Raw genomic sequence first — 15,082 nt, 5'->3', positions numbered from 1 at the left:
TAGTCGTATCAACCACAAGCTCTGTTAGCTTAAGAATAATATGTTTAGTAAGGTTTGTAATACAAAATAAAGATAATTGTCGGCCACAGTCATTGGCGGGGTGGGGCCAATGAATTGCTTTGTGAAAGGATATGAGAAAAGATACCGCTCACAACGCAACTCTAATGGATGGAGGCCCGTTTAAAAAGTAGTAGAAAAAAGAAGTAGTAGTAGTAGTAGTTGTAGTAGTAGTAACACAATACAGTACCTTTTCATTTCTTTTTCTTCCTTTTCTTTGTATCTCATTTGCTCTTATTTTCCTGTTTTATTGAAAGTGCATCCACACACGCCTGTCCCTTTGTAAGCAGACGTATACCTAGCCATTACTTGTACGTGTGTGGGAGGGGGCATCGTGGCAGTCCGGGTGTCAGGTCAGGATGCAGCGACCCTTAATTGCTGCTGTCGGCGCCAGGCTGTTTTGGTGGTCACTGGCCTTCCTCTCCTCACCTTCTTCCTTTTCAACCTCCTACTCCTTATCCTCATCCTTGCTTCTTTTCCGCCTCCTCCTCCTCCTTCTCCTCCTCCTCCTCCTCCTCCTCCTCTCCCTCCTCCTCGTCCTTCTCCTTCTTCTCCTTCCTCTGTCTACCACCAAATGTTTTCTCATTACCATTACTTAACAAGTAGGTCTACACCATTTACTATCTTACCACTGTCTAACTACTGATGCTAATACTAATACCACTAATGATCATAACGAGAAAATTAACAGTAGTAGTAGTAGTAGTGGTAATAGTAGTAGTAGTAGTAGTAGTAGTAGTAGTAGTAGTAGTAGTAGTAATGATGATGATGATTGTAATAATAATAATAATAATAATAATAATAATAACAACAACAACAGCAACAATAATACCACGTTTCTTCGGCACCAGGAAGTAGTCTTCATGAAGCAGCGGTATATAGTCACTGAATGTACAAACGAGACCACTCATGAATTTTGACACACCGCAGGGAGAGGAAGAGGGAAGAACGCTCTCTACTGCTTTTGTTGTTGTGGTCTGTTGTTTTATTAATTCTGCTGTTGCTGTTATTACTGTGTTGCCGGATCTGTCAAAGTGATGCAGTAATAAAGTAAAAGTAGTAATAGCAGTGGTAGTAGTAGTAGTAGTAGTAGTAGTAGTAGTAGTAGTAGTAGTAGTAGTGGTAGTAGTAGTAGTAGTAATAGTAGTAGTAGTAGTAGGAGGAGGAGGAGGAGGAGCAATTGTCACAAATAAGCGGCTATTCTGACGCATTAGCAAATAACACGACAGAACATACGACAAAAACAACTACAAAACGACGTGGTGGGTGGAGGGAGGGGGTCATTAAACTACTTCTAATCATCACGCAGTTTCACTTAATTAGCATCGCCACTTGTTATGAGAGATTTTGTTCTTCCCTTGAGCAATTTCTAATGGTGTTCTTTAATGGCCAAGAATGTTACTTAAGACCTATGGAAATCTATAAACTCAATATAGAAAAAAAATTAATGAGTTTTGTCTGGTGAAGAATGGCTTTTTTTTTATATAATGTATCTTGTAGCTATAATTAGTTGCGAGGTGTTCTGTTTTTTTCCGAGTTTATTGCTCACTGAAGGTTAGATGTGAAATGTTTTCGTAATAAAGTCTTGTGTTTACTGAAGATAGGTGAAATTTGATGTTTTTATTACGAGTCGTGTTTACTGAAGATTAGGTGTGAGCGATCTTCAGTCCTTCTCTTTTTAGTAGATTTGGTGTGAATCAAATGTTGTCTTTTAGTCATTCTTGTGTTTACTGGAGCTAAGGGGTGAGGGATTTTTTCTCTTGTTTTCAGTAGATTTAGTGTGAAGAAAATGTTTTGTTTTTAAGTCATTCTTGTGTTTACTGAAGTTAAGGTGTGGCATATATTATCTTTTTATAACGAGTCTTTTGTTTCAGTGAACGGGCGAATAAAAGAGACAAGAACGCTTCCCCTTCCCGACTGAGACTTCACCGACCCGAGGCGTGAAGCAGCGAGCCAGCGAACACCGAACCACCGTTGCCAGATCATCGTACTCAGAGCATTGTGTTGACCAGTTTCTGACGCGTAACTATTGCCAAGAAACATCAGCAATTAACTATTTTAACGATAACTACAAATAGCTCTCGTTATTGCTGCCCAGGAGACAGTTTTGGGGGTCTGAAATGGGTAAATGAGAGGTTCAGTACGATAATTTGGCAACGTTGCACCGAACCTGCCTGACAACGTGCCAGATTGTCCTACTCAGCCTCTTGTGTTTGCCGATTTCCGACCCAAAAACTGTCTTCTCCACCCCAATAACTGGCTTCATATATAGTTATCGTTAAAAGTGTTAATTATTGGTGTTTCTTGGCAATAGTTCTGGGTCAGACGCCGGTAAATATGATGCTTATCTGGCAATGGTGGCACGGGACTGACTGCCTCTCACCTCGCGCAGGACACTCCCCGCAGCCTTCCCGAGTCCCTCTCTTCACCTGGACGCGGCGAACTTCCTGCAGGTGAGTGAGGAAAAGAATTATCATAACTTCCAATATGGTGAAAAATATCGTCACCTTCATAAACAAACCGCCTAAGTCATTATCTTCTACTTTACAGGAAATGAGAAAAGAATTGTCATTATCTCATTTGGCTTAAGATTTAGGCAGAAACGAAAAGGCCAATTCTAGAACGCTCAAACCCTGAATGACGAAGGCAACTATAGAAAAATGGCAGTCGCTTGTCAAAAAAATCAATGTGGAGAAAAACCTGGAAATCGCTGAAAAATGACGGACAATTTACCGTTTCACCCAACCAACGATTTTTTGACGTGGTTCATGTTTTTCTGGTGATAAATGTAGTGAATTGCACGATTTTGTACCTCATTTCCGTCGCAGATGTCTACTTTTCGAGTTATGCCTCTTTTCAAGTTATCCCCTGACCTATAAAATCTATGAACTCATTACTAAAGAATGTCAAAATCCCTTGTGTCTTGTTTATTGAAGATTAGGAGTGAACTACTGTCTTCTTTTTGTCTTCACTGTCTCATCCCTGTCACACGTGCGCCTAATTTGAACCCTATATGTTATTTTAGAACTATAAGAATCTATGAACTCAGTATCAGGTCAAAATCCCTTGTGTCTTGTTTATTGAAGATTAGGAGTGAACTACTGTCTTTTTGTATTGAATCTTCACTCTCGATCATCCCTATCACACGTGCGCCTTATTTGAACCCTATATGCTATTTTAGAACTATAAGAATCTATGAACTCTAGTATCCAAGAATGTCAAAATCCCTTGTTTATTGAAGATTAGGAGTGAGCTACTGTCTTTTTGTAATGAATCTTCACTCTCTCATCCCTACCACCAATTATCTTCTATCAGGGCGTGCTTAGGCTGGGAGGGTGCCTGTATACAATCACCCATTACCAAAAATCCGCGGGGCTATGTTCAAGGATATTCGCCGCCTAGTTCACCCCTCTCCCCTTCATTACGAGCTTCATATATAAGTTATCTAGGGAAAGTAAATTGTGGTAGCCCGGATGTCCCTTGCCCAGAGATCCGCTGTGATGGGTAATGCGTGTAGGTCCTAAAATTGTGCTTCCTCCTTCCTCCCCTTCATTACGAGCTTCATAAGTTATCTAGGAAAGGTAAATTGTGGTAACCCGGATGTCCCTTGCCCTGAGATCCGCTGTGATGGGCAATGGGTGGAAGTCCTAAATTGTGCTTCCTCCGCCCTTCACCTTCATTACGAGCTTCATATATAAGTTATCTAGGGAAGGTAAATTGTGGTAACCCGGATGTCCCTTGCCCTGAGATCCGCTGTGATGGGTAATGCGTGAAGGTCCTAAAATTGTGCTTCCTCCTCCCTCCCCCTTCATTACGAGCTTCATAAGTTATCTAGGGAAGGTAAATTGTGGTAACCCGGATATCCCTTGCCCTGAGATCCGCTGTGACGGGTAATACGTGGAAGTCCTAAATTGTGCTTCCTCCTCCCTCCCCCTCATTACGAGCTTCATAAGTTATCTGGAGAAGGTAAATTGTGGTAACCCGGATGTCCCTTGCCCTCAGATCCCCTATGATGGGTAATGCGTGGAAGTCCTACATTGTGCTTCCTCCTCCCTCACCCTTCATTACGAGCTTCATAATAATAAATAAATAAATAATATCTGGGGAAAGAAAACAGTGGTAACCCGGATGTCCCTTGCCCTGAGATCCGCTGTGATGGGCAATGCGTGGAAGTCCTAAACTGTGCTTCCTCCTCCCACCGCCCACCTTCATTGCGAGCTTGATTATAGTATCAGTTTTCTGGGGAAAGTAAATTATAGTGAAACCAAATTGTCGAGTCCGTTTTGGCGTTGGCTCCCGCGGGTCAGTTTCTCCCCTCTGCTCTGCCACACAGTCCCAACACCCATTTTTTTCCTCTCATATGTCACCTATAGCTTACATATGAGAGGAAGAGATAGGTGTTGGGACTCTGTGGTAGAGCAGAGGGGAGGAAAGGACCCCCGGGAGCCTATGCCAGACCGGCCTCGACATATTTGGAATACCCAGATGTCACTTGAAAACTTAATACATGAAATGGATGGAAATATCATATGGTTCTTTTGACTATGTAATTCTTTTTATACGCAATCGTGTCTTATTTTAAGCTTCTGTGGATAGAGTTTGATTTATTATTTCTTGCTCTTGACATTTATTTCTACTTAGATTATTTGAGAGAGAAAAAAGAGAAAGAATATGATGATCCTAAAACAAGAGAAGAGTTTTGCCTTCTGTAAACATTGAGAATTTGTGATGGGTAATGAGTGAAGGTCCCAATCTGTGCTTCATCCCCCCTTCTCCTTAATTAAGAGCTTGGTATAAGTTATCTGGGGAAAGTAAACCAGTAACCCAGATGTCCCTTCGGTAATTCTTTACAAGAAGTCCGCCTCCCCCTCCGCCACTCCAGCCCCCCCCCTACCCCCCAACACAAGCCTGGGGACCTGTGGGGAACCGAGGTTTGGGGGGGAAGGCATGATCACTGACAAATTGGCTTCCTTCTCCACTCTCACCCCCATGTCCCAAGTCCCTGGCCACCCGTCACCAGTGAGCTCTAACAGTCTGCTTTCTGGCCATTAACATCCCTGTGAAATAAAAGCCGGCAGCCATATTTTACATATATAATATTTTACGCACATTTCATTGCTTAATTTAACTTAGTACCTATTTCTTAATGGGGACCTTGATATTTTTTGTTTTTTTTTTTTTTTTTTTTTAGGGAATTAAGGACTGAACAGTTTCCAAACTAATCGACCTCTTTCATCACTTTATCTATTCAGCATTTCAAATTTTCCTGCAACTTATGCTTTCAAGGCGGGATCAAGACTTCTCGTATGGATTTTGGCATTTATCTTTGACTCTTCCTTCCCTCCAGTTTGATAAGAAAATAAATGTCACTGGATTCAAATGTTATGAGTCACTTAACTGATTCTTTTTGCACTCACAGTTTTAATTATGTACAAAAAAAATCATCCACTGTTAAATTGTTGTTTCTCCTGACAAATTCTCAATGATTACAGAAGGCAAAACTCATCTCTTTTTTAAGGAGCAATATATTTCCAAACAACAACTGAAAACTTGATCTCTTTTACTTCTTTTCATTTCCTTCACATTCTACTTTACTTCTCATTTTCTTACTTTACTTCTTTTCCTTTCCTTCACATTCTACTTTACTTCTTTTCATTTCCTTCACATTCTACTTTACTTCTTTTCCTTTCCTTCACATTCTACTTTACTTCTTTTCATTTCCTTCACATTCTACTTTACTTCTTTTCATTTCCTTCACATTCTACTTTACTTCTTTTCATTTCCTTCACATTCTACTTTACTTCTTTTCATTTCCTTCACATTCTACTTTACTTCTCCTCATTTCCTTCACATTCTACTTTACTTCTTTTCATTTCCTTCACATTCTACTTACTTCTTTTCATTTCCTTCACACTCAACTTTACTTCTTTTCATTTCCTTCACATTCTACTCTACTTCTTTTCATTTCCTTCACATTCTACTTTACTTCTTTTCATTTCCTTCACATTCTACTTTACTACTTTTCCTTTCCTCCACATTCTTCAGTCAATCTCTCGTTTATAACCTGCCTTAGCAAGAGAGACTTCGTGTCTAATGAGTTCCTATTCTAAGGTTTTGTTCCCTTCAGGGCGAGATGGACGATAATGAAGCTCAGACCAAATGAATGAAACTGAGAAAAATAAATGCAATATAATGATAATGAGAAATATTAATAAGGCTAAGTGGAGGATGACAGTTCTTGGACCAAAATGAGGATAAGAAGATTAAAGAAGTGATTAAGGAGGATGACCTAAATGAGCAAGGAGACAAATTCATTCCTGTGCTGAGTATAAAAATTTATTCGTTCGCCAATGAAAAAAATTCACAGTCAATTCCCAACATTGTATTACCGGCATCTTAGCAATGTAGTGCCCATCTCTTCATTGTACCCTTCATAAACCTTCTTAAACCCTGCTCGAGAGTGACCGTACAATGGTTTAGTTCACGTAAGGATACAGTATGTGACAATATAATAATCACTACAAACAACAATGCTACAGAAAACATCTATGTGCACTTCAAAGAATTTCTCATTGTTCATTTGACTATCCATATAAGGCATTAAAGTAGTACAGGTAATCATCCTAACTCATTCATAGTTTTTTTTCTTATACACATTCAGTCAACATGAAAAGAAATTACAACAAATACCTCAGCTTCAGGCAAATCTCGTTATGCCTGTGAGTGAGATTGCTAAAACCTTTTACGAATTATCATTTTACAGATAACAGGAACTAATTATGATTTACGTATAACAAGAGCCAAAACCAGAACAAATTTTCTAAGGCAGATTAATTATGGAATTATAAATGATAAGAACCAAAACAAGAACTGATTTTCCAACGCAGAAGGAAGGAACATGATGGGTTACATTCCAAGCCTCTGCCCACTTGAGAAACTTCACACTGATAATCATGTAAAGCCACAATAAACCAGGGCTGTGGAGTCGGCTACTTTTGTCCGGAGTCAGAGTCGGAGTCGGTAAAAATAACCCCGACTCTGATTCCTTAATATAATTTTATCGTGTAATATGGCTGTGAAGTTTTTTTCTTTTACATTATCTGGATGTTGTCTACATAGAGTACACGTAATGTGGATGTAGATACATGTAAGAAAAAGGACCTCAGGAGAGTCTACCAGCACTAAGGCAGCATCTAAAAAAAAAAAAAAAAAAAAATTGCTATAGAGGGGGAGGGGCATGGGGGCCGGAGTCGGAGTCAGAGTCGGAGTCGCAACTTTAAAATTTCCCGGAGTCAGAGTCGGAAAATTTTAACCGACTCCACACCCCTGCAATAAACGAGATTGTAACTTCCTCTTTCTGCTCTGCTTGTGAGAGAAAAATTATTAAATCTTGTGGTTCTCATAGCTATTTTTTTCAGTAAGCCAGCACATATTTTTATTTAAGACTATGAATGGGTCTGCCTTTTTTTCTGAACAGTTTGTTTGGAAAAAAAAATATGGTGGTGCAATTCTCATGGCTATTTCTTTTTTTGTTCAGTCGTGCAAATATTTCATTTTGCTGCATTATGAATGGGCTTTGTTGTGTGTAAGTTGTTTGGGGAAAAAATAGATTAGAATGTTGTGGTTTTCATAGCTATTTCTCCTTGTGTTCAGTCATGCAAACACTTTCTTATTAACACAATGGATGGAAATATCATATGGTTCTTTTAACTACGTAATTTTTTTTTAAATATTCTAAGGTTCTGTGGATAGAGTTTGACCTATTTTTTCTTGCTCTTGACATTTATTTCTACTCATTTTGCTTGAGGGAGAAAGAAGAGAAAAAATTGCTCACTAAAACATGATGATTATCTTAAACGAGTCACATTCACTGCCATGCAAGTTTTATTCTCAAAGGCACCCTGGATGTAGTTTGCCCACTATACCTAGGCTACTCTGTTTGAGAGAAAAATATCTCACTGGACTTAAATATTATGGTTCCTTTAACTACATAATTCCTTTTATACACAATCATGCCAATATTTTTAAGGCTCTGTTAATAGAGTTTGATTTATTTTTTTCTTGCTCAGTTTGTGTAAAAAATAGCTCAACTGTTTACCCGTCCACTGCGATTGCCACGGATTTGACCTTCACTGGTAGCCTGGTAACATGTACTCCCAGGTCTTTCTCTGCCTCTGTAGTGGATAGTGGAGTGTTTCCCATGTGGTATTGGTATGCTGGATTTCATCTCTCATAGTGCAGGACTACACTTTTCTTCATTGAATTGTAGCAGCCACTTTTTGTTCCATTCCTGTAGCTTGGTGATGTCTTCTTGTAGGAAAACCACAGCCAAGGGGTTAAAAATATGATTCTACTAATTCTATTTATATCCAGAATCCTGCAAGTTTGTCTTAAGGCACCATGAACGAGGTTTGACTCTTCTCTCACTCCAGTCTGATAAGGAAATAAACGTCACTGGATTCAAATGTTATGAGTCACTTAACTGATTCTTTTTGCACTCACAAGTATAGTTACATCCAAAAAAATCATCCACTGTTAAATTATTGTGATTCTCCTGACAAATTCTCAATCAGTCATGCACATATTTTTTCCTCTATAGAGACACAAAATATAAATAACACAAGAGCTGCATCATTGTTTTTCATCTGCATAGAAAATATATCACTTGCACGGAAACAACTACACACATGTCCCTATGACATACACGAACTTTTTTCTTATTTCGACAAAAAATAAATACGAGAGCTTCATCACATATATTTTTCCTTTATACACAAAATATAATAGCGATGTAGAGGCAAGTACAACATCCTTAGGTCTATTCATTTGGCACCTACATTTATATATGCAGAGTTGTAGAGTGTGATAACTTCTTGCATAGCACAAATAAGAGCTACAAAATATATGCCTACACAAAATATTTACCATTTAATTCTTGCATAACCCAAAATAGACACAGTACGTTTATTCATGCACACTTTTCACCATTTCTTGCATAACACAAAATAGACACAGTACGTTTATTCATGCACACTTTTCACCATTTCTTGCATAACACAAAATGATAGTACACTCACTCCTGCGCAATATAATCACCACGCTAGTTAGACACTTTGCTCGGTATTATAAGACACTCGCTTCCCACATCAGCTATTTCTAAAGGTCAAAGAGGGAGTCAGTCGAGTTCTAATGAGTGTTCCTTAAGGTTCACGGTACAGAAGAAGGGTCTGACTACCACCAGGGTCATAAAACTACTCCTGGAAATTCCCACAACTCCTACGAAAGCTTTGCCAAATATGTGTTCTTGGGCAGCGAATTGTCTTATAATACGATCCTTTATATCAGGATTATCAACAACATGGTTTTCCTGCTTCTCTGCAATACATAGAAGGCTTCATTTGTTGCAGTCACACACAAAAAATACAAATCTTATCAGTAGCATACATGTAACACACGGAACACACAAGCTTTCTCTTCTGCAACATAAAGAAGGTTTCATATAGCTGCATTCATAGACACAACACATTACATCATCAATTCACATACAATCTCCCACTCACACGTCACTCAAGCCAATCTGCAATACAAAGACAGCTTCATTTTCTTACATCCATACACACTCAACATACAATTACGTCCTCAATTCACATACAATCTCCCACTCACACGTCAATCAAGCTAATCTGCAATACAAAGACAGCTTCATTTTCTTACATCCAAACACACTCAACATACAATTACGTCCTTAATTCACATACAATCTCCCACTCACACGTCAATCAAGCTAATCTGCAATACAAAGACAGCTTCATTTTCTTACTTCCATACACACTCAACATATAATTACATCATCAATTCACGACCAATCTCCCACTCACAAATTACGCAATCTAATCTGCAATACAAAGACAGCTTCATTTTATTACACACACACACACACACACCCACACTGCAAAAGCTTCCTTCACTCCAACACAATGAAAAGCTAATTTATTGCATTCATACGCAAAACAATGTACATCGACACAGACAAGATTTCCGACTATATATATGAAAATACATGCCACACACTATATATTATACATTTGATGCCCCTTTTAACATACTCGGCTATACACCAATAATAGAAGCAAACCTGGAAATTAAACGCACTCTTGATTTCATGACTTTCAAAATGCCATATCTTTCTTGGCAATTATAGTTCACTTCAAGTATAGCTTCTTTATAAGGCACAAGATACAGGTTTACTATATCCGATTGTTTTACCCTATTCAACACTGTATTTTGGGTACTTCTCATCTTCCCCAGCGAAAGAAAGATTGTGAGGTGTATGTTCGTGGACCTAACTTGGCATTATGTATTTTGGTTCATAGCCTGGCACTTTGTCCGTCCAATTCTGTGAAAATAAGGACGTTAACCCTTAGACGGAGGCAGTATTTGAAGAGTAGCTCCTGAAAGTGAATCGTCTATATACAGTCACTGCCGACCTTAGGACCGTAGCTTAAATATATGTACACCTCATAAGAGATGTTTTAACTATCGTCTGTATATGGATTCTACCGCAATCTGGAAGTGTTGTTATATTTCTGCCATACAAAACTGCCTGAATTTTGGACCGTCTCTATATAGTTTCACTGCCGTCTAAGGGCTAAACAAAAAGAAAAGAAGCCTAACAAACTGGGGAGGATGTTGGCATGGACTTAACCCTCTATTATATGTATTTTTGGTGCACAGATAGGCATGTTATTAGGGGCTTCATATTATCTATACACAACATAGGGGAGTTATATATATTACTATCATTATATTATTCTTGAGTTATATATAAATGTTGGAGCAGCTAATTATTTTTCTCATAGATGGAAAGAACAACCATTTAGCATTTCAACTTACTCCATTAAAGCTTTTCAGGACTTGTAACTTATTCTTTAGAACTTTTATGTCTTCTACAACACTTAACTCATCCGCTGTGATTGGCACGGATTTTGCCTTCACTGGTAGCCTGGTAACATACACTCCCAGGTCTTTCTCTGCCTCTGTGGTGGATAGTGGAGTGTTTCTCATGTGGTACTGGTATGCTGGATTTCCCCTCCCATGGTGCAGGACTTTACATTTTTCTTCATTGCATTGTAGCAGCCACTTTTTGTTCCATTCCTGTAGCTTGGTGATGTCTTCTTGTAGGAAATCCGCAGTCAAGGGGTTAAGAATCATTATCATGGCTTATTCATTAGTTATTTACATCATCATCTTATTATATTAAACAAAAATAAGGTTCTTCTAACTTACTTCAAAACTCATTACATCACAATCCATTAAAGCTTCGTGTAACTTATTCTTTACAGTTTTAATATCTTCCGTAACTCCTTAGGACCATTATCATAATTTATTCATTAGGGCATTTACATCATCAAGAGGAAAGCATCAGGACATCTCTCATCCTGAAATTGACCTCTCTTTTGGCCACTCCTCTTAACTCTTTTTTTTCTAGGAGCAATGATTTGAAGGCTTTTTTTCATTGTTTTCTTTTTTTGCCCTTGAGCAGTTTCCTTTACTGTAAAAAAAAAAATCTGCTCCTTATATCACACCATAAAAGGTTCTTTAACTTACCTCAGAGCACACCAAGTCACATTCAAGTAAATCTTCTTGAAACTTAGTTAATGAAAGTTTTATATCTCCTTCTGTATTAAGAGCCTTTATATCATTTTCTGCAACTCTCAACACTCATTATATCAAACCTCAGAAAGGCTCCTCTAACTTACTTCAGTGCTCAGTAAATCACACGCCATCCACGCTACATGTAACTTGTTCCTACGTTTACATCTTCTTTTGTAGCTTGTAATTTAGGCTCCATGTGAAAACTTATTCTTTGTGACAAATTATTTTCCGTAAGTCTTGAGCTTTTCCCCTACACAAAAAGAGGACTATGTATGTTGTATATATTAAAATCAACTTGACGAGAGAGAACACCCAGACCTACATATGTACAGTACAGTGAGACACAACGGACCCCAGAGGGAAACACGAACACCCATATACATACATCATACAGCAAAACAATATATTTGGACAATTAAAAGAGCCTAGAGGGAGACAAGTGATAAGCATAATAAAAGAAGGGAAGTTCACCTACAACAGACAACCAAACAACGTAATTACACCGAAAAATTTGACCCAGGAAGAGAGAGAGGCAATTCATGGAAACAATAAAAGAGGATGGGAGCTACACTGTACAATAAAACAATATATATAGAAGCAATTATGAGACCTAGAAAGAGACGGGCGATTCATGAAAATAACAGGAAGGAAAAAGCACCGACTCGGCACAACAAAGCAATACACAGACACATCACAAGACCACGAGATAGATGATGCATAAAGGAAATATTAGAAGGGAAGTCCACCTACAATATATATAGAGAAACAATTAAAGACCTTGAAAGAGACAGGCAACTCATGAAGACAATAAGAGAAAGCCACCTACGCAATACACTAACAATACGCAGACGATTTTATAAGACCAAGAAAGCGAGAAAGATGACGCGTAAAAGATATATTAGAAGGGAAGTCCATCTACAATATACAACAAAATATATAGTAGAGAATTTATAAGATTAAGAGAGAGACAGATGATGCATAAAAGATATATTAGAAGGGAAGTCCATCTACAATATACAACAAAATATATAGTAGAGAATTTATAAGATTAAGAGAGAGGACAGATGATGCTTAAAAGATATATTAGAAGGGAAATGCACCTCCAACATACAACAAAATATATAGTAGAGAATTTATAAGATTAAGAGAGAGGAGAGATGATGCATAAAAGATATATTAAGAGGGAAGTCCATCTACAACATACAACAAAATATATAGTAGAGAATTTATAAGATTAAGAGAGAGACAGATAACGCACCCAACTGATAGAGGAGGGAAAGAACACCTACTCTATATATTCCAACAAAACCACTAGGAAACAAAAAGACTTGGAGAGAGGAGGCAGTAGACTTGAGTAATAACGGAAGGAATACGCGGGTACGTACTATATACAACAAGACGATACATAGACAGTTAATTAGACCTACAGAAAAAGAGAGAGAGAGAGGTTACAGTATATAATGATAATGATAGAAGGTAAATACAAATAGCAGCTCAAGTACAGAGATAAGACAACAGCAAAAGTGAGAGACGAAGATGCATAGGGACTTATGGTAATGAAGGAAGGTGTGAGAAGTTCTGTTTTATGATATTGTACAGCATTCTAAAGGTCCATAGACTCGATACATACAAGGGTCTTTTAGTAAGGCACGAGGAACACACACACTCAAGTTCACAAGCGCACACACACACACACACACACACACACACACACACACACACACACACACACACACTCACTCACACAAACCTACATACATACGTACATACACAGGCTACATGAGAATACAGGACATCATACGAGCTTTTCTCAATTTCGTCAAAATATAAACAGATAAGAATTCGCTCTCTCACACACACACACACACACACACACACACACACACATGCAAACACACACACATGCAAACACACACACACACACACATACATGCTATATATTATTTAGTGGCGGTTATTACTCTTTGATCAGTTATATAAATCTTACAAAAGGATTTCTAACCTTTTTCGCTAGAGGTACAGATAAGTAAGAACATACACACACACACACACACATGCAAACACACACACACACACACATACATGCTATATATTATTTAGTGGCGGTTATTACTCTTTGATCAGTTATATAAATCTTACAAAAGGATTTCTAACCTTTTTTGCTAGAGGTACAGATAAGTAAGAACACACACACACACACACACACACACACTATATATTACTTCATTACTATTAATACTACTATTCCAGTTATATAAATCTTACAAAATTACATCAAACCTTTAGCAACACACACACACACACACACACACACACACACACACACAGAAACAGACTATTACTTCATTACTATTAATACTACTCTTCCAGTTATATAAATCTTACAAAATTACATCAAACCTTTAGCAATACAGATGCACACACCCACACACACGCACACACACACACAACTAGGTAAATACACACTCACATACACACACATACACACATAATTATAGATACGGAGACGGGACCACACGAGCGTAAGCCCAGGCCCTGTAAAATTACAACTAGGTAAATACACACACACTAGGACGCGTTGCCATTATCATCGTCCTCGGCTATGGACAGCGAGCGAATCAGCGTCCAGGTCAGCTCCTTCTTCGCCAGTGCCGTTCCGTCCTCCAGGTCACACGCCTGTAAGACACAAGCCAATCAGTTAGTCAGTCTCCTTTTTCTTATTCTTTTTGTTTAATGGCCATATTTTCCCTTGTGAGGTTGGACGGGCTACGAGTCTCTCAGTTAGTCATTTTCTTTTCTTAGTCTTTTCGTTTAATGTCCACTTTTTCCCTTGTGAGGTTGGACGGGCTACGAGTCTCTCAGTTAGTCATTTTCTTTTCTTAGTCTTTTCGTTTAATGTCCACTTTTTCCCTTGTGAGGTTGGACGTGTCTCAGTTAGTCATTTTCTTTTCTTAGTCTTTTCGTTTAATGTCCACTTTTTCCCTTGTGAGGTTGGATGTGTCTCAGATAGACATTTTCTTTTCTTAGTCTTTTCGTTTAATGTCCACTATTTCCCTTCTGAGGTTGGACGTGTCTCAGTTAGTCATTTTCTTTTCTTAGTCTTTCGTTTAATGTCCACTTTTTCCCTTGTGAGGTTGGTGGGGCTACGCGTGTCTCAGTTAGTCATTTTCTTTTCTTAGTCTTTTCGTTTAATGTCCACTTTTTCCCTTGTGAGGTTGGATGGGCTACGAGTGTCTCAGTTAGTCATTTTCTTTTCTTAGTCTTTTCGTTTAATGTCCACTTTTTCCCTTGTGAGGTTGGATGGGCTACGAGTGTCTCAGTTAGTCATTTTCTTTTCTTAGTCTTTTCGTTTAATGTCCACTTTTTCCCC

The 15,082-nt window shown here is 38.3% G+C and overlaps 1 protein-coding gene and 1 long non-coding RNA gene across 9 annotated transcripts in view; one reads left to right on the top strand and one right to left on the bottom strand.

Annotated features, from left to right (window-relative positions):
- Positions 1-15,082, top strand: part of LOC127000635 (uncharacterized) — an 86,007-nt gene that overhangs the window by 59,060 nt on the left and 11,865 nt on the right. The window contains exon 2 of one of the 2 annotated variants that reach the window (XR_007754362.1): positions 1,932-2,510. This is a non-coding gene — a long non-coding RNA (uncharacterized LOC127000635). Of the gene's footprint in view, positions 1-1,524; positions 2,511-15,082 lie in introns of those variants that run through there. The other variant, XR_007754363.1, reaches the window with a different exon arrangement.
- The window catches only part of LOC127000634 (eukaryotic translation initiation factor 4E-binding protein Mextli-like), an 88,366-nt gene continuing 79,661 nt past the window's right edge, over positions 6,378-15,082 (bottom strand). For 2 of the 7 annotated variants that reach the window (XM_050864570.1, XM_050864573.1), the window contains one exon: positions 6,378-14,388. In XM_050864570.1, the coding sequence (XP_050720527.1) occupies positions 14,281-14,388 (108 nt within the window). In that variant the 3' untranslated portion in view covers positions 6,378-14,280. The remainder of the gene's footprint in view (positions 14,389-15,082) is intronic. The other 5 variants (XR_007754359.1, XR_007754361.1, XR_007754360.1 and 2 more) reach the window with 5 other exon arrangements.

Source organism: Eriocheir sinensis, chromosome 19 (genome assembly GCF_024679095.1).
Source record: "Eriocheir sinensis breed Jianghai 21 chromosome 19, ASM2467909v1, whole genome shotgun sequence".
Taxonomy (NCBI): Eukaryota; Metazoa; Arthropoda; class Malacostraca; order Decapoda; family Varunidae; genus Eriocheir; species Eriocheir sinensis.
The sequence above is the reverse complement of the archived record's forward strand: the minus strand, read 5'-3'. Positions and strand labels throughout refer to the sequence as shown.